General features: G+C 44.7%; 2 protein-coding genes across 2 annotated transcripts in view; one reads left to right on the top strand and one right to left on the bottom strand.

Annotated features, from left to right (window-relative positions):
* LOC121878571 overlaps positions 1-15,518 on the top strand; it is a 197,029-nt gene extending 181,511 nt beyond the window's left edge. The window contains exon 4 of the mRNA XM_042384909.1: positions 15,453-15,518. Coding sequence (XP_042240843.1) covers positions 15,453-15,518 — 66 coding nt within the window. The remainder of the gene's footprint in view (positions 1-15,452) is intronic.
* On the bottom strand, positions 7,478-9,211 carry LOC121878569. Its single transcript, XM_042384906.1, has 2 exons — positions 8,534-9,211; positions 7,478-8,272 (listed from the first exon to the last, which is right to left on the bottom strand). Exons 1-2 carry the CDS (start codon positions 8,753-8,755, stop codon positions 7,706-7,708), a joined length of 789 nt encoding a protein of 262 aa, XP_042240840.1. The 5' UTR covers positions 8,756-9,211; the 3' UTR covers positions 7,478-7,705.
* Positions 15,519-17,245: the final 1,727 nt, after the last annotated feature.

The raw sequence follows: 17,245 nt of genomic DNA, 5'->3' as shown, positions 1-17,245 counted from the left end.
TTAAGATACTTTATTTTGTTTGCGGTTGATACATTTAAGACAATATTTGTTGATGTTATTAATACAAGGAATGAATGAGAATGATAATAATATGAATGAGAAGTGTTTCATCTGTAAAGTAGAATGATAAGAAAGTGCAAGGAGAAGAAAATATAAAAAAATAGTTAGAAATCCCATAAATTTACAGAAATTATTTACGAAAGGAAAAAGTTTTGTGATAAAATATGAGTTTTTCCTTTTTTTCTTTTTTTTTTTGGACCAGAACACGCGAGGGAAGAAAAGCGCCACAGTTCTCCGATTTTTAGAGCGAAGCATTTGTGTCACGCAGCGCAGTTTTACGGTCGCCGCGGTCACACAACTACCCCGGGTCAGTCCGTCAAACCCGAAGGAAAATATTGAATGACATATATTGAAACGGAACAAGGGTTTTTAAAATGCATTCTCATTTAGCGTGAAGCACCTTTACTCCTGCAGGTGTTTTAGAGTTACGGGGAAATCAGCGCTAAAGGGAACCAACCGCTGGGAGTGGTAATCACCGCTGGGCCAGTGAGAAGACCGCCCTTAACCGCACCGTCATCATGCGGCCCCTTCATCTTAGGGTCACGACCTCATGAGAAAAGTTTGGTGATTAAGAAGCCCGTGTTGGGTGGTCCGCCCTCGTCAGGAGCGCTCACCCTGGCATTAGCAAGACCCTGGCGTACCCCTTGGGAATATTCTTTTTTTTTCTCTCGTTGTCCTGTGTGTGTGTGTGTGTGTGTGTATTTTGTATGTAAGTGTATTATATGACTGCGTGTGTGTATGTTTGTATCTTATGACTGCCTGTGTACGTATATATGTGTGTTTGTGTTTGTTTGGGCAGGTAAGGTAGGGCTCAGGTGTGCTGTGGGAATAATTAATGTGGCCCAGGTAGGCGAGTGTTGCCAGAGGTCATTTTTGTCTTCAGTTTACCTGCCGGGTTTTTATTTCCACCGATTTTTTGGGGGTGGTTTTGTAAAAGTTTTCATTTGGAATTCATATAATGTTTTTCTTATTCAGTGTGTGTGTGTGTGTCTGTGTGTGTGTGAGATAATACTAATAAATAATAGTAATAATAATAATAATAATAATAATAATAATATTAATAATTAACTGTTTATTAAGATAACATGGCAGCCCGAAGGCTGAAAATATACAATGAACAGAGATGATAAGTTACATATGGTGAAATCGGGGAGTGGGTCACTTGATTGACAAAAGCTTTCGAACGAAAACATAAGAAACATAGAGTCAACATACAGATTAACTTTAGATCTGGTACTGTGGGAGCTGGTCTGATGTCGGCGCCAACAAAGTCCTCCTCACTGTCTTGATGGCCGTTGTACCTGACTGCTAAGCTGCTACCTCACTACAGCTGCATATGTACCACGTGGTCTGGGTAGGTCCTCCAGTGTAAAGGCCTGGGACTTAGGGATAGAAATCCCTTACCAGCCTAATCAGGATCTTAAAAACGGAAAGTCAAGGACCATGGTTTTCTGAGGAATAACAAACAACCGTTTGAGATTGACATCTCTTTACTATAAAAATATAACACCACTCAACAAACATGAAATAACAATTACGGGAGTCAAACAATTAATTGAATCAAACAATTAATGGAAGCAAACAATTAATGGAAGTCAACAACTGATGGAATCAAACAATTAATGGGAGTCAGCAATTAATGGAATCAAACAATTAAATGGAATCAAACAAACAAGAGAATCAAACAATGAACAGATATTTCCTACGGCAGTGGCCCTGGGGAAGGTTCTGGAACGCTGTGATCCACTCTCACTCTCAGGGGGAAGGTCCACTCAGCTCCTCACTGAGCGACAGCGGCCGATGTCTTGATACAGCGGGAGAAACACCGGGCACAGACGGAGGAGACGGACTGACGGTTGTGGCAGCCGAGGTAGTGGTTTGGGTAGGTGTCCAGAGATTAACAGACGAATTGTGAAAGGTCTGGGCAAACAGCCCACGAGTTCAGAGCCTTTGATGAGATCACAGCCAGAATTTGACGAACAGCGGGGAAGTAGTGACTGAATTGACGGCTGGGTAGAATCTGAGGCGGTGTCACTGTTAGCAGCGACGTTCTCACCTTTGTCTAACCCCCCCCCCCCCAAGTGGGGGTCGCGCCAGCAAACGAGCAAGTGATTAGCGGTAACGAGCAGGAAGATCGTTTCCGCCCTTACATCCAGCTCACACAGGGTGTTGGAGATGGTTCTTGTTCCTCATGTGATGTAGTTAGGAATTCATAGTTCCTCACCTGGATGGAGTAGGGAGTCCTCATTCCTCTCCTGGTGTAGTTTGGAGTGTTTCCTGGCTTCTTGTCCAGTGTTGGGGGTGGCGAGTGTACCGCGGGCTGGGTGTGTCGGGTCAAGGTGTCAGGTCAACATTGGCCGCTAAGTCTTGTGTCGCTCTAACAGTTGTTTCTTCCTTTCGAGTTGAAATTGTCACTTATGTATATCAGTTATGGGTTGATCGTCAATCTTTACACTGTACTGTTGGTGGGAGGATGTTGATAAATCCAGGTGGGGAGGAGGAGATGGGGAAAGGGAAGGCCCAACAGACCAGGCTGGCAGCTGTCTCCATGGTCAAGAGACCACGGCCGCGTGAGAGGGCAGCGCCGACTACACACGTCCTTACCCTATGAAGGCTGAAGGAAGTGTGTGTGTGTGTGTTCTTTCAGATCATATCAGGTAGTCTCAAGTCGTTTGAGATCGTCTAAGGTAGTTTCAAGTCGTCACGTGTTGTTTCAGGTCGTCTCAAGTCGTCCCAGGTCGTCTTAAGTCGTTTAGTGTCGTCTCAGGTCATCTTAATTCGTACTTGAGCTTAGACACACAGGCCTAAGGGACCCCACGTTGCTTAGTCTCACCCCTCACCTCACCTTACCTCACCCTAACTCACTACTCATCTTTCACCTCACATCTCACCTTACCACTGAACTCCCCTCACCTCTCTCCTCACCTCACCTCACCACTTACCTCACCTCTCCTTAACTCCTCCTCATCCCTCACCTCACCTTTCACCTCACCTCTCACTTCACCTCTCACCTCACCACTCACCTCACCACTCACCTCACCACTCACCTCACCTTTCACCTCACCTCACCACTCACCTCACCACTCACCTCTCTCCTCACCTCTCACCTACATTACTACATTCAGCATTTCCATCACCGTCTGAACCATTCGTGTTGAAGTAACGTTTTGGCCAGGTAGGAGCTCTGGGCGGGACCTGAGGCCTTTGGTGTCGAGAGGGAGGGAAAGGGAGAGGTAAGGGGCGGAGAGGGAGAGGAGTGGGAAGTGGAGAGAAGGATGAGGAGTGGGAGGGAAAAGAGAGCGGGGAGGAATTGAAGGAGAGAGGAGTTGGAGGGAAGTGGAGAGAAAGGGAGACGAGTGGGGAGGAGAAGGGAGTAGGGGGAAAAGGGGGGAGGGAAGGGTGAGTAGTGATAGAGATGGAGGGGAGGGGTGAGGAAATGGCAAGGAAGAAAGAAGGAAGGAAGGAAGGAAAGGGGTAGAGGAGAGGGGGGTTGGAGGAGAGAAGGTTTAATGATGTGGGAAAGAAGTGGGAGGGAAGAGTAGTGAAGGGAACTGGTGAAGGGAGATATGGAAGGGGGAGGAAGTGGGAGGGATTGAAAGGGGAGGGTTGGAAGGGGGAGTAAGTGTGTGTGTGTGTGAATAAGCTTCCTCTGCTGACCGGTGTAACAACTGTGGGTTCTATGCTGTTCCAGACTAACAAAGCTGCTGTTATTTCTATGCTGTTCCACCTCTTCCACATTTCCCTTTCTCCTTCTCGTTTATTTAATTTATTATTTTACCATTATTTATTTTTCTTTTTGTTGTGATTTTTCCCTTTCTGTGTAAACAACTTTTTATATCGTTTTTGTTTTTTCATTTATTTCTCTCTCTCTCTCTCTCTCTCTCTCTCTCTCTCTCTCTCTCTCTCTCTCTCTTTGATGTCCAGCTCTTTCTGCGTTTCAGTTTCTCCCATTCTTTTTAACTGTGTTTTTCCAGGCGCTCTGTTCACAGCCTGTCCTGTTCCATTGTGCATCTCTTCCAGGCTTCCCTTCCAGATATATTCCTTTTCCAGCTGTCCCTTTTCCATACTCCCCTTCCAGAGACATTCCCTTCCCGGCGTCACTTTCCCATGCGCCACTCTTCCAGTCGTTCCATTAAAGGCTTCTCTTTCCAGGATTCCTAATGTTTAAGGCTTCCTTTTGGTACAGTTTGATTTAGAGGTTTCCTTGCCCGTCCAGGCTTCACTGCCCTTCTCGGCTTCCCTGATATTCGAGGCGTCAGAGTCGTACCTTCATGGTCGTGCCTTTATGGTCGTACCTTCATAGTCGTGCCCTTATGGTCGTACGTTTATGATCGTGCTCTGAAAACGGTACACTTAAGGTCGTACTTACAGAGTCGTACCTTCAGAGTCGTACCTATAGGGTCGTCCTCCAGCTGCGGTACACGTCACGACTCTCTCTCTCTCTCTCTCTCTCTCTCTCTCTCTCTCTCTCTCTCATCCCTGTCCAAACTTTACCTCGTTTAGCTCTGGTATAATGGTGCCCGGTGGAGTGTTAATGAGAGAGAGAGAGAGAGAGAGAGAGAGAGAGAGTTAGCTCACACACCTCTTAATGACTCTCACAACTCTTCCCTAAGAGTGTGAAGTCTAACAAGAAGTTTGATCCTCAGTTTGTGAACTTCCTTCCTTTCTTCCTTCCCCTCTTCCTTCCTTCCTTCCTTCCTTCCTTCCTTCCTTCCTTCCTTCCTTCCTTCCTTTCCTTCCTCCCTCCCTCCCTCCGTCCTTCCTTTCCTCCTTCTCTCCCCCCCCGCCCCCCAGGGAGAGGAGTATCTTATTGCCTCCCTGACTCTCACAGGAACACTGTCATGGTGAACTTCCTGAGTCATACAAAACCAGGGAGATTAACTTACTAAGTCCCCCCGACGTTCACAAGTCCAAGGAGACTATCTAAGCAAACTCCCTGACGCTCACAAGTCCAGGGAGATTATCTAAACAAACTCCCTGACGCCCATAATAATAAGGGGATTATTTTAATGAACTCCCTAACTCTCATACTCTCAGGGAGATTATGTAAACAAACTCCCTGATTCCCGTCACACCAGGGTGATTGTCTTACCTCTCTGACTTTTACAAGATCAGGGAAAGGTCGTCGGGTGTTATGCTCCCTGGCTCCCTCCGTCACCCCCACCCCCCTGGGACATTAACCGGATGAGTAATCTCCCTTGTGGATAGCTTAACACCCTGGGAACTGACCATTGGCTGGTGTTAACAGTGCTTGTCCATTATCTCTCTCTCTCTCTCTCTCTCTCTCTCTCTCTCTCTCTCTCTCTCTCAAGAAGGACTTCCATCTCCATGAACATTATTTCCCAACCTTATCTCCATCAGCATTATTTCCTTATCTTCTTCAGCATTATTTCCCAACCTCCATCAGCATTATTTCCCTATCTCCATCAGCGTCAGCAGTGAGAGAAATTTCACCTTCTTACCAACAATAAATCGCCAGAATAACACAAGTTGGGGCCCGGTACACAGCGGGTGGGTCGGCCGAAGCAAGATTCTCCAAACTGTGTCATGTATTGCAGAGACAACGTAAATGGAGTGAGTGTGTGGTGGAGGGAGTGTGTGGTGGAGGGAGTGTGTGGTGGAGGGAGTGTGTGGTGGAGGGAGTGTGTGGTGTATAGAGACTGTATTAATATATGCCAGTGTTTGTGTACAGTATTCTCCTGTATGTCTGTATAAAAAAATATTAAGATTTTTGCAATGTAACTTATTCCGGCAATGTATCTATTGTAATGTAGTGGTATGTAGTGGTAATATACGCAATATATCGGCAATATGCCCATTATATCGGCCATATACCCATTATATCGGACATATACCCATTATATCGGCCATATACCCATTATATCGGTAATTCTTCCCATAAACCAACAGTATACCTATAACTCATCAATCTACCCGATATACCGGCAAGATATTCGATAAATCGGCAATATACCCGATAAGCCGGCAGTATACCCGACCTTGATAAAACATCCGGTGCCGGCAATTTAGCGGGTTTGTCCCGGGTTGCCGGTCGATGTCCGGTGTCTCTCACAGGACAAATAACTGTCCGGAGGGAAGATTTATGACCGGCCAGACCTCACTCTCTCCTCTCCCACGGGATGCTGTGTGGGTGGGAGGGGATGGGTGGAGTGGGATGGAACGGAAGGTGGAGAGGGAGGGGATGAGTGGAGAGGGAGAGGGAATAGAGTTGGAGGGTGGATAGAGTTGAAAGGGAGGATATAGACGGGGATAGAGAGGGAGAGAAAGAATGGAGAGGGAAGGGTAGAAGATAGAAAGGGAAAGGAAGGGAGGGAAGACGAAGGATAGATAAGAAAATTGGAGATGTTTAATGAGAGAGATAGACCGAGAGACAGACAGACAGACAGACAGACAGACAAACGATTACAGATACATTTTGATAGACAGACAGACATTCACGTCAGCCTGCTACAGACGTTAACATATGCATCAGCTGACCGCCTGAATAATCTCCCACAGTCGTCCTGGTAAAAAAAAAATGGATGCTGAGTTGTTTTATTCCCAGGATGTCAATATTGTCCTTCTAGACTGTGACAGCTTGTGTTTTTTTATAGGATGAACGACAGGAAGGATAGTAACAGCCAAGAGGTGTGTGTGTGTGTGTGTGTGTGTGTGTGTGTGTGTGTGTGTGTGTGTGCTAACCTAACCTAACCTAACTAAACCATATCAATTCTAACCTAACTTAAACTATCCCCACCCTCAGGTAACTCGTAAGATATGTAATCATCAGGTGAAATAAATTACGGGGGAACTAATCTTCAGGCGATCAGTTTTATTTTTCTCTCCGGGAACTAAACGTCTCAGTCTACGTTCCTCCCATTAAGCCATTTTTGCCCATTTTCTTTGGTGACGGCATGATCTGATCACAGAAAACGGATACAAAGAGAACATACCCTATTTTATTTTATCTTATTTAACCCCACCCACCTACCTATTTGTCTGCCTGTCTGTATCTTTCGTAAATTAATAATGTAGAATGTACAGTCCAATCATTAGATGAATGTTGTTATGCAAGTGTTCTGAGATCCACATTCTTGTAGATCATACACAACGCGATCATTCCACTCGTATCCCCAGGTCTCACACACACACACACACACACACACACACACACACACACACACACACACACACACACACACACACACACACACACACACACACACACGCACACGCAACACACACACACAACACACACACACACAGAGGTTATTATACTGTACTTGTTTAGTGTAATGATAGTTGGTGTTGCAATCTGTAGTAATCTTGCACGTTAGTCACTGAAGCATAAGGTCTTGGTAACAGTACTCGTGACGTTTATGTTATCTGTGTAGAAGTTGACGATGGAAACACAAGATTGAAATTATTGTTTTAATAAATAATGATTAACTATACATGCTGACGTCTATACAAGAAAAAATTATTAACATACATTAACATTTATTAACAGTTTGTGCTCACATTGTGCAGTTGAAAGTGAATAATGGTAAAGTATATACATTATCTGTACATATTTACAAATAAACACAATAATATATAAGTCAACATTGAGTATTTGTGTCCCGTTACTTTATGTAGTTAACAGTCAGTTGAAGGGAACATAGAGACTGTTCTCACTCTCGTGGGCGGAACCTCTGTTGGCCATCCACCCACCACCCACCCTCACATCCACACCTCCTTCATCCATTGTGTTGGACGGATGCCCGTAGATCACAGGGCCGAGATCATCCACCTCCTCGTAGATGTGGTCCTGTAGATCAATCTCTTCCTCGGAGTGCCGGTCGGGAGAGCAGTGAGGGCCGCTGTAGTTCACTTTCCCTTGTTTCTCTTGTTTCTGCTGAAACTTATTTTCCTTTTTCTGGTTCATCTTCCTAACTACCAGGAATGTTATGATGGTGATGATGATGACCGCAACTATGGCTGTTATGATGACTGGGACATACCAGGGAAGACCGGGGTTATTTGGGGCTTTTCTCGAGTCGTCGACGGGTGAGTTTTCTGAAGAGGTTTTGGCTTCTTCGTCTTCTGTGATGACTGGCGCCTGTGGTGGATGAAGACCCGCGGGTGTTGACGTTGATTGCGCGTCCTTGGCTTGATCTGGTGATGGTCGACCTGGCGAGCTTCTTGGTGGTGGTGGTCGTAGTGTTGGTGGCTGTGTTGAAGGAGGGAAAAACTCACTGGGATTACAACTGAGAGCAAAGAATGCATTTCCACTGATGAAGATTTCAATTTTTTGGGCTCTGTTGAAGTTAATAGTCAGCGTTCTCTGTATATCTCTGTCTATACTTAAGCGATACGTTGCTTGTACTAATCCCTCGCTCTTACTCATCTTTATATTGTACCATTTGTCAGTCTGGCTCAAGATCTGCTTACTAACTTTAATGTTTCCACTAGATACAATATATGGTATTACCTTGACTTGTAAGAAGTTGAAGTCCTGGCCGGGTTTAAGGTAGAATGAGAAGTCTGCCGAATCGGGTTCCACAGCAAGACACTTTTTGTTACCATATGGCGTGGTGAGGCTATAGGTTTGGCAGCCATGGTGGTCGTTGGTGGTGCTAGAACAGGTCTGGCAGGCCGCGGGCAGCACCACAGTGTACAGCACCGCCAGGCCCTGCACCGAGTGTCTCAGCATCTTGATGATGGTTGCACCTGCCTCTCTCTCACCTCTGACTCACTAATGTTATTATGCTCAGAGGTTTGCAAGAGTTGATGTCGTTCTTACAAGTCACGAACTCGTATTAATGGATCTTGAAGAAGACAAACAATTGTTCTGTTACACTTTCTCGATAATCACATTCGTGTTGGTGTAGTCTGGAGAGATTTGAGGACAAAATCTATCACGTATCTCCCAAGACCTTAAAGACATTGTTCTCTCGTCTTCACTGAGCACCGTGACGGAGGAGCCTCAGTAACTGACGCCAGACACACGCCACAACACACAAGTCCTAAAGCACACCTTAGAGCGTCGTACTTATGTTGTGTCCTTAAGCTGACCAGTGTGAGCCAGAGGGGAGGGCGTCGCTTTGTTATATCCTCGACGCAGTGGCCCTTGGAGTTAGTCACTTCCTGTAACTTCACCTTGATAGAACTGGACCAGGACAGTGTCAACACAACCAGACGACCGAGCTACAGGAAATAGTCTTAAGACCTCTGAGCAAAGTGTTTATATTTGTTTGAAAGTTCCCTCCGCCGCTCACGGTTTCAGTCTATCTAATTATTAAGTTTTTATTCGATTCAGTTTTAAATGTGTTTAATAATTAGTGGTCTTCCTTATAACTCGTGTTGTGTGCCACTTGGTTTAGTCATCAGTTCGAGCATCAATAGTTAAGGACTATTGAGAAGTGATCAACGTGTGTTAGTGTTGTTAAAGCGGAAGGTCTTTGTTATTGTGCCGTGACTGCGAGGCGTCAACTCCAGCACTGACGCACTTACTGGGGAACTCCACTTTCTAATGGCGGGTGGTCGTCCTCCTTCGGTTATTGCTCTCACAGCTGGGCCTCGGAGGGATGTTTCTTGGTACTTTTGTCTCGTTATTTTTAATGGAAATGTAAGAATATTTCTCCTTTTTGTGTATATATATATATATATATATATATATATATATATATATATATATATATATATATATATATATATATATATATATATATATATATATATATATATATATATATATGTATATATGTATATATATACTTCATTTTTAGTCCATATAACACGCGGACTTTGAACATATAATCAACGACCTCACCAGCATGGAATCGAACCCTCGACCTACTGGGTGGAACTAGGGAACGCTTACCGGCTAGGCCACAAGGACACTAAAAGCAGTTCTAGACTCTGTTATATTTCACACAAAGCCTGTTCATCGAGCTAATGGCGCCGTGAACCTCATTGGGAAACTGCCCGTGCCTCTTATGTGGTGTCAGTAGCATTTTACCGAATCCAGCTGGTATGAAACGCGAGGTACATATAACATTATTTTATTCTAGAACACTGAACCCCGACCCAGCACAGGCCCAGCGGTAAGCGTTCCTAGTTCCACCCAGTAGGTCGAGGGTTCGATTCCATGCTGGTGAGGTCGTTGATTATATGTTCAAAGTCCGCGTTATATGGACTAAATATATATATATATATATATATATATATATATATATATATATATATATATATATATATATATATATATATATATATATATGCAAGTAAATCACTGTAGGTGCGTGATCCAGGTATATGCTGATATGCTTAGTCTGAACTCACCCTGAAGATGTGAATTATACGAAAGCGCTTGGGAGCTTGTGTTTTTTTCTCTTGTGGTTTTCATATATATATATATATATATATATATATATATATATATATATATATATATATATTAGTAGAAGAATAAGTAATAATAGGACAAGAAAGTATTGTCTCACGAGATACACTCTACTTTTGTGACCATTGTGTTGTCTTGCGTTCATGTCAAGAAGGAACATCATCATCCTGTTGTGACTAATTTGTAGCCTGGCTTTTGAATTACATGTTAAGTAAGAGTACCTTGAGTAGGAATAGTCCAAAGGTTATTTTATGAGCACCAAGCAAAGGTGTCTTGGGGCACCAGCAGAGGCATTTGTCATTTCCAAGAGTATTTTTTATCTTGGCTTTACTTTTGTTTAATATATTATCTAAGGTTATTTCTCCAGATGCACAACACTTAATAGCTAGTCCAAGGTGCTTCACTGACTTGTATTGCTGCACACACACACACACACACACACTTGGAGCTGGCGGACGCTCGCCTCAAAGGCACAGCTCAAGGTTGAAAAAGCCAAAAATCCAGAAAACTGTGAGGGCAAACTTTTCCGGAGTGAGAGTTGTGAACTGTTGGAACAACCTGCCAGAGAGTGTTGTGACGGCACCGAGTGTGAGCTGTTTCCAGACCAGACTTGACCAACACTGGAGCAGGTTCAGATATATTCACGAGCCAGTACATGCATGCCTAGTACTTGCCAACAGTGCTTAACAGAGACGTTACCGATCGCCCAAGCGGCTTACGAGCCGATCAGTGGTGAAGAGGATAAAAGTAAAAGATAGTTGGTGTTGCAGCCTGCTATGTGTGTGTGTTGTAGTCTGTAATAATCTTGTACTTTAGTGACTGAAACATAAGTTCTTGGTAACAGATCTTGATTGTGTTAAGGGTTGTTAAAACCTCTAGTTAACAATGTGGTGATCTGTGAGAGCACTTCCAATGCTCACTTAATAATTAGGCAAGATTTGTCAACCACAAGTTTCAACACCGTAGACAAGACAAAGTGTAATCAAGGTAAATAGTAGCGAACTAGATAGTGATCAATAATTATAGTATGGTAGAGGGCAAAAAACGAACAGTGGCATTTACTTATTTTACTTAAAAATACTTACTTACTTACAAATAAACATAATGAGCTCACACAAGTACACTATTAAGATTAAGTAAAACACTTGGAAGAATAATTGCAGGTGGTTCTTCGCGTATGAGCACCACGAACCGTAGAAGTAAGATAGTGGTTCATGGTGAGACTCACTGGTGTTGGCGACCGTCATGTGAATATAAAAGTATAGTGTGTGTTTATCTCGTCGCTGGTTCGGAATTTCACAGCCAACTTTAGGTGAGCTGTTAGAGATGACTTACTTCACTCTAGGATAACTAAGGCACGTACAAGATCCTGAGATGAATAAAAGAAGTGTTAGACAGCGTTACAGATGAGCCAATGTGTTAGTTTATAGAGTAAGCTGGGTAGGTGAGGGAGTGAGGGATGATGATCTTTGAGTCGGTGCTGGGTTTATATCGCCTCGTATGGACGTGGCTTGTGAATTACGTCACTTTTCTTTCCTGATAAATGATTAGTCGAATTTTACCGCCACGACGATCACACGATGTGCAGAGAGAGAGAAAGAGAGAGGGGAGAGGAGGTGGGAGGAGGGGGGTTGAGCGGCGGGTGGAACTTTCCCAATTGAGTGGTGTCTCCCAAGGGAAGGCCTACACCCGCTACTGGAACCTGCCGACGATCTGAATGAGGCTGTCTTAACTCGACAGCTGTGTTCTTAATAACAGTACTCGTGACGTTTATGTTATCTGTGTAGAAGTTGACGATGGAAACACAAGATTGAAATTATTGTTTTATTAAATAATGATTAACTATACATGCTGACGTTTATACAAGAAAAAATTATTAACATACATTAACATTTATTAACAGTTTGTGCTCACATTGTGCAGTTGAAAGTGAATAATGGTAAAGTATATACATTATCTGTACATATTTACAAATAAACACAATAATATATAAGTCAACATTGAGTATTTGTGTCCCGTTACTTTATGTAGTTAACAGTCAGTTGAAGGGAACATAGAGACTGTTCTTACTCTCGTGCGGAACCTCTGTTCCATCAACCCACCACCCACCCTCACATCCACACCTCCTTCATCCATTGTGTTGGACGGATGCCCGTAGATCACAGGGCCGAGATCATCCACCTCCGTAGATGTGGTCCTGTAGATCAATCTTTCCTCGGAGTGCTGGTCGGGAGAGCAGTGAGGGCTGCTGTAGTTCACTTTCCCTTGTTTCTCTTGTTTCTGCTGAAACTTATTTCCTTTTTCTGGTTCATCTTCCTAACTACCAGGAATGTTATGATGGTGATGATGATGACCGCAACTATGGCTGTTATGATGACTGACATACCAGGAAGACGGGGTTATTTGGGGCTTTCTCGAGTCGTCGACGGGTGAGTTTTCTGTAGAGGTTTTGGCTTCTTCGTCTTCTGTGATGACTGGCGCCTGTGGTGGATGAAGACCCGCGGGTGTTTTTGTTGACGTTGATTGCGCGTCCTTGGCTTGATCTGGTGATGGTCGACCTGGCGAGCTTCTTGGCGGTGGTGGTCGTAGTGTTGGTGGCTGTGTTGAAGGAGGGAAAAACTCACTGGGATTACAACTGGGAGCATAGAATGCATTTCCACCGATGAAGATTACAAACTTATTGGCTCTGTAGAAATTAATACTCAATACTGTTCGCATATCACCTTCTATGCGTAAGTTATATTTCATTTTGTTCAATCCCTCGTTCTCGCTCATCTTAATGTAGTACCATTTGTCTGTTTGGTTCAAGATTTTCTTATCAGCCGTAATTTCTCTACTCATTCCAAATTCCGTCGTTATCTTAACTTGTAAGAAGTTGAAGTCCTGGCCGGGTTTAAGGTAGAATGAGAAGTCTGCCGAATTGGTTGCCACAGCAAGACACTTTTTGTTACCATATGGCGTGTTGAGGCTATTGGTTTGGCAGCCATGGTGGTCGTCGTAGGTGCTAGAACAGGTCTGGCAGGCCGCGGAACCACAGTGTACAGCACCGCCAGGCCCAGCACCGAGTGTCTCAGCATCTTGATGATGGTTGCACTCGCCTCTCTCACCTCTGACTCACTAATGTTATTATGCTCAGAGGTTTGTAAGAGTTGATGTCGTTCTTACAAGTCACGAACCCGTATTAATGGATCTTGAAGAAGACAAATAATTGTTCTGTTACACTTTCGATAATCACATTCGTGTTGGTGTAGTCTGGAGAGATTTGAGGACAAAATCTATCACGTATCTCCCAAGACCTAAAGACATTGCTCTCGTCTTCACTGAACACCGTGACGGAGGAGCCTCAGTAACTGACGCCAGACACACGCCACAACACACAAGTCTTAAAGCACACCTTAGAGCGTCGTACTTATGTTGTGTCCTTGTGGCGAGTGGCGAGTGTGAGCCAGAGGGGAGGGCGTCGCTTCATTATATCCTCGACGCAGTGGCCCTTGGAGTTAGTCACTTCCTCTTACTGCCTCACACTTCTTGATATCGTCACCACCGTGGACTCTCTGGAGCACTGGAGAGATGTGACGGCCCTGACGGTGTTCCACAAGGCCCAGGTCCAAGACATGCCTCACCTGGCGGGACTCAAGCTGCCCCTACGAGTTGCGCAGAGGCCACAAGGGCGGTGCTGTCGAGCGTGCAGCTGGTGGAGGTCACGAGCTAGTCAGCATCAGAGGACCTTCATGACCAGAGTTTAACGACTGTGGAACCTCTTCACGGCGGACATCCCGGATGTTGATTACCCAACAAGTTAAGATGGCCGCTCATAGATGGCGAGCGACACTCCCAATTCCGCTGATTCGTCTGCCAACCTGACTTACTCGTTTGTCCACAACACGTCAAATGAGCTCAACAATTTTAGTGTATTACTATATATTTCTTTGATAATATCCACTCTGTCTACATTATTATATTTTTAGTGGCTTTCATTAATCCAATGTCCTTAACTATGTACTGTGTGATAACTTAATGTAACAATCCTGGGGAAGGTTTTTCAGATAGGATAGTTATCATGTGGTTAGGCCAGAACCTTGTCAGTGATCCCCTTGTAATCAGCTGTTAAAATAAAATAAAAATAAAAACAAGACCAGGACAGTGTCAACACAACCAGACGACCGAGCTACAGGAAATAGTCTTAAGACCTCTGAGCAAAGTGTTTATATTTGTTTGAAAGTTCCCTCCGCCGCTCACGGTTTCAGTCTATCTAATTATTAAGTTTTTATTCGATTCAGTTTTAAATGTGTTTATTTAGTGGTCTTCCTTATAACTAGTGTTGTGTGCCACTTGGTTTAGTCATCAGTTCGAGCATCAATAGTTAAGGACTATTGAGAAGTGATCAACGTGTTAGTGTTGTTAAAGGAAGGTCTTTGTTATTGTGTCGTGACTGCGAGGCGTCAACTCCAGCACTGACGCACTTACTGGGAACTCCACTTTCTAATGGCGGGTGGTCGTCCTCCTTCGGTTATTGGTCTCACAGCTGGGCCTCGGAGGATGTTTTTCGGTACTTTGTCTCGTTATTTTTAATGGAAATGTAAGAATATTTCTCCTTTATATTTACTGGTTATTTTATTATTATTATTATTATTATTATTATTATTATTATTATTATTATTAGTAGTAGTAGTAGTAGTAGTAGTAGTGAAACAAAATGCATAGTCTTATGAAATACAGTCAACATAAATTTTACATAGACTTGAAATGCATAAAGAACTGTTTTATATAATAACATAAATTTTTATACTTAAGAAATTTACCAGTCACCTAAGTGAACTTAATAAGTGTACTTCATAAGTGTTTCTAAGCTGCTAAGTGTATTCATTTAATGGTGCCCCTTGAAAATCCAGTGGGGACACACACACACACACACACACACACACACACACACACACACACACACACACACAACAAACACACAACCACCTAGAGCCGTGTATTAATTACCTTTATATCCCTACAGGAGATAGAGTTGGATGTGAGCGATGTCCCGACCCTACACCTGAGCCCTCACCTGTGTTTGAGGTAAGTGTCGTTGTCTTAATTCTTCTTTCTAAATACTCTTAAGTATCCGTTATAAGTATTTGCTATAAGTCACTACACGAGCATAATGATCTAAAGTGTCCCCCCCCCCCACCATCGTTATCACTAGCATATTTATGGGCTCTTGTCAACAATTGGGTGATTAAGGTGGCCAGGTGTGGTGATTTATTATGTTTACCTGGTGTGTGTAAAGGGTTGATGATATGGGGAGGAGGGAAGGATGGGGAGGAGGGAAGGGGCTGGGGAGGAGGGAAGGGGTGGGCTTGGGGAGGAGGGAAGGGTGGGTTGGGGAGGAGGAGGGGTGGGCTGGGGAGGAGGGGGGGTGGGCTGGGGAGGAGGGAAGGGGTGGGCTGGGAGAAGGAAGGGGTGGGGAGGAGGAGGTGGCTGGGGAGGAGGAGGGGGGGGGAGGAGGGAAGGGCTGGGGAGGAGGGGAATCTCATGGGGGAGGGAGGTGGGAGAAACTAAGAAACAGAGAGAGAAGACGGAAGGGGCGAGGGGAAGTCGTATCCGGGGGAGGGGGAGTTGTGGGTTATCTTTGGGGGAGGGAAGTCGTATCCTGAGGGGAATTTCCACAGGGGATCAGTCATACAGGACGGGGTGAGCGACGAATGCCAGGATGACATTCTCTCTCATTAGCTGAAGATTAATTCATTCACCCTTACCTTTTTATGAGTTTAGAGAGAGAGAGAGAGAGAGAGAGAGAGAGAGAAAATGACAGTCTACCCAACGTTTCTAAAGAGTTTCAATGTATACAAACGTTTCCCTAATATAGTCATTCCCTTGTAAATAATATCATTGGATGTTGATTGTGTCTTGTAAATGTAAATGAATTTAAATCTTTTCACCTTTGAAAAAAAATGTGGTGAAAATATTTCAATAGTTTTATTAATCAAGGTGGAAATGCTCTCTCTCTCTCTCTCTCTCTCTCTCTCTCTCTCTCTCTCTCTCTCTCTCTCTCTCTCTCTCAACAGGGGACTGTCAGAGAAGCCTTACTTTCATACGTCTGCTCTCCCCTCTCACTCCCTCTCTTCCCTCTCACGTCCCCTCTCCGTTTCTTCTCTTTTCTCTCCTCCACACCTCACTCCTCTCCCTATTCTTCCCCATTCCTGTCTTTCCGTTCTTCCTATTTCTCTCTTATTCCCCCACTTTATCCTCAAATTTTTCATCTTCCATTCCCCCTCCCTCACCTCCTCCACCCACATCACCTCACCCCCCTCCACACATGCTTTACCCCTCCTCCCCCACCTCACCTCACTTCCCTCCTCCACCATCACCTCACCTCCCCCCCCACCTCCACCCCCTCACGTCACCTCCACCTCCCCCACCTCACCCTCACCCCTTCCCTCCCACCCACCTCACCCTCACCCCCTCCTCCACCACGTCACCCCTCACCCCTCCTCCCCCCTCCCACCCTCCCACCCCTCCCCCTCCCACCTTCACCTCCTCCACCACCTCACCCTCACCCCCCCCTCCACCTCCCCTCCCCCCCATCCCACCTTCACCCCTCCTCCCACCACATCACCCTCACCCCCTCCTCCCACGTCCGTCCTCCTCACCCCTCCTCCCACCACGTCTAACAGACACACACACACTCACAGGTTGTACCATAAGACAAAGCCCTAAGATGATGCACTGTATTTAAAGACTGTCCACTCTCTCTGTACTGTCAACCTTGGTGTTGTACATTCCTATTTCAGGCTTATTTTTTTTTTT

Source organism: Homarus americanus, unplaced genomic scaffold (assembly GCF_018991925.1).
Source record: "Homarus americanus isolate GMGI-L3 unplaced genomic scaffold, GMGI_Hamer_2.0 scaffold38618, whole genome shotgun sequence".
NCBI lineage: Eukaryota > Metazoa > Arthropoda > Malacostraca > Decapoda > Nephropidae > Homarus > Homarus americanus.
The sequence above is the reverse complement of the archived record's forward strand: the minus strand, read 5'-3'. Positions and strand labels throughout refer to the sequence as shown.

What these genes read in the sequence shown, in the direction of transcription:
- LOC121878569 (XM_042384906.1), bottom strand. Translation starts at nt 8,755, where the DNA reads ATGCTGAGACACTCGGTGCAGGGCCTGGCGGTGCTGTACACTGTGGTG. An exon ending in TCAACTTCTTACAAGTCAAG is followed by an intron (nt 8,273 to 8,533) that starts GTAATACCATAT and finishes CCTTCAACACAG; the next exon opens with CCACCAACACTACGACCACC.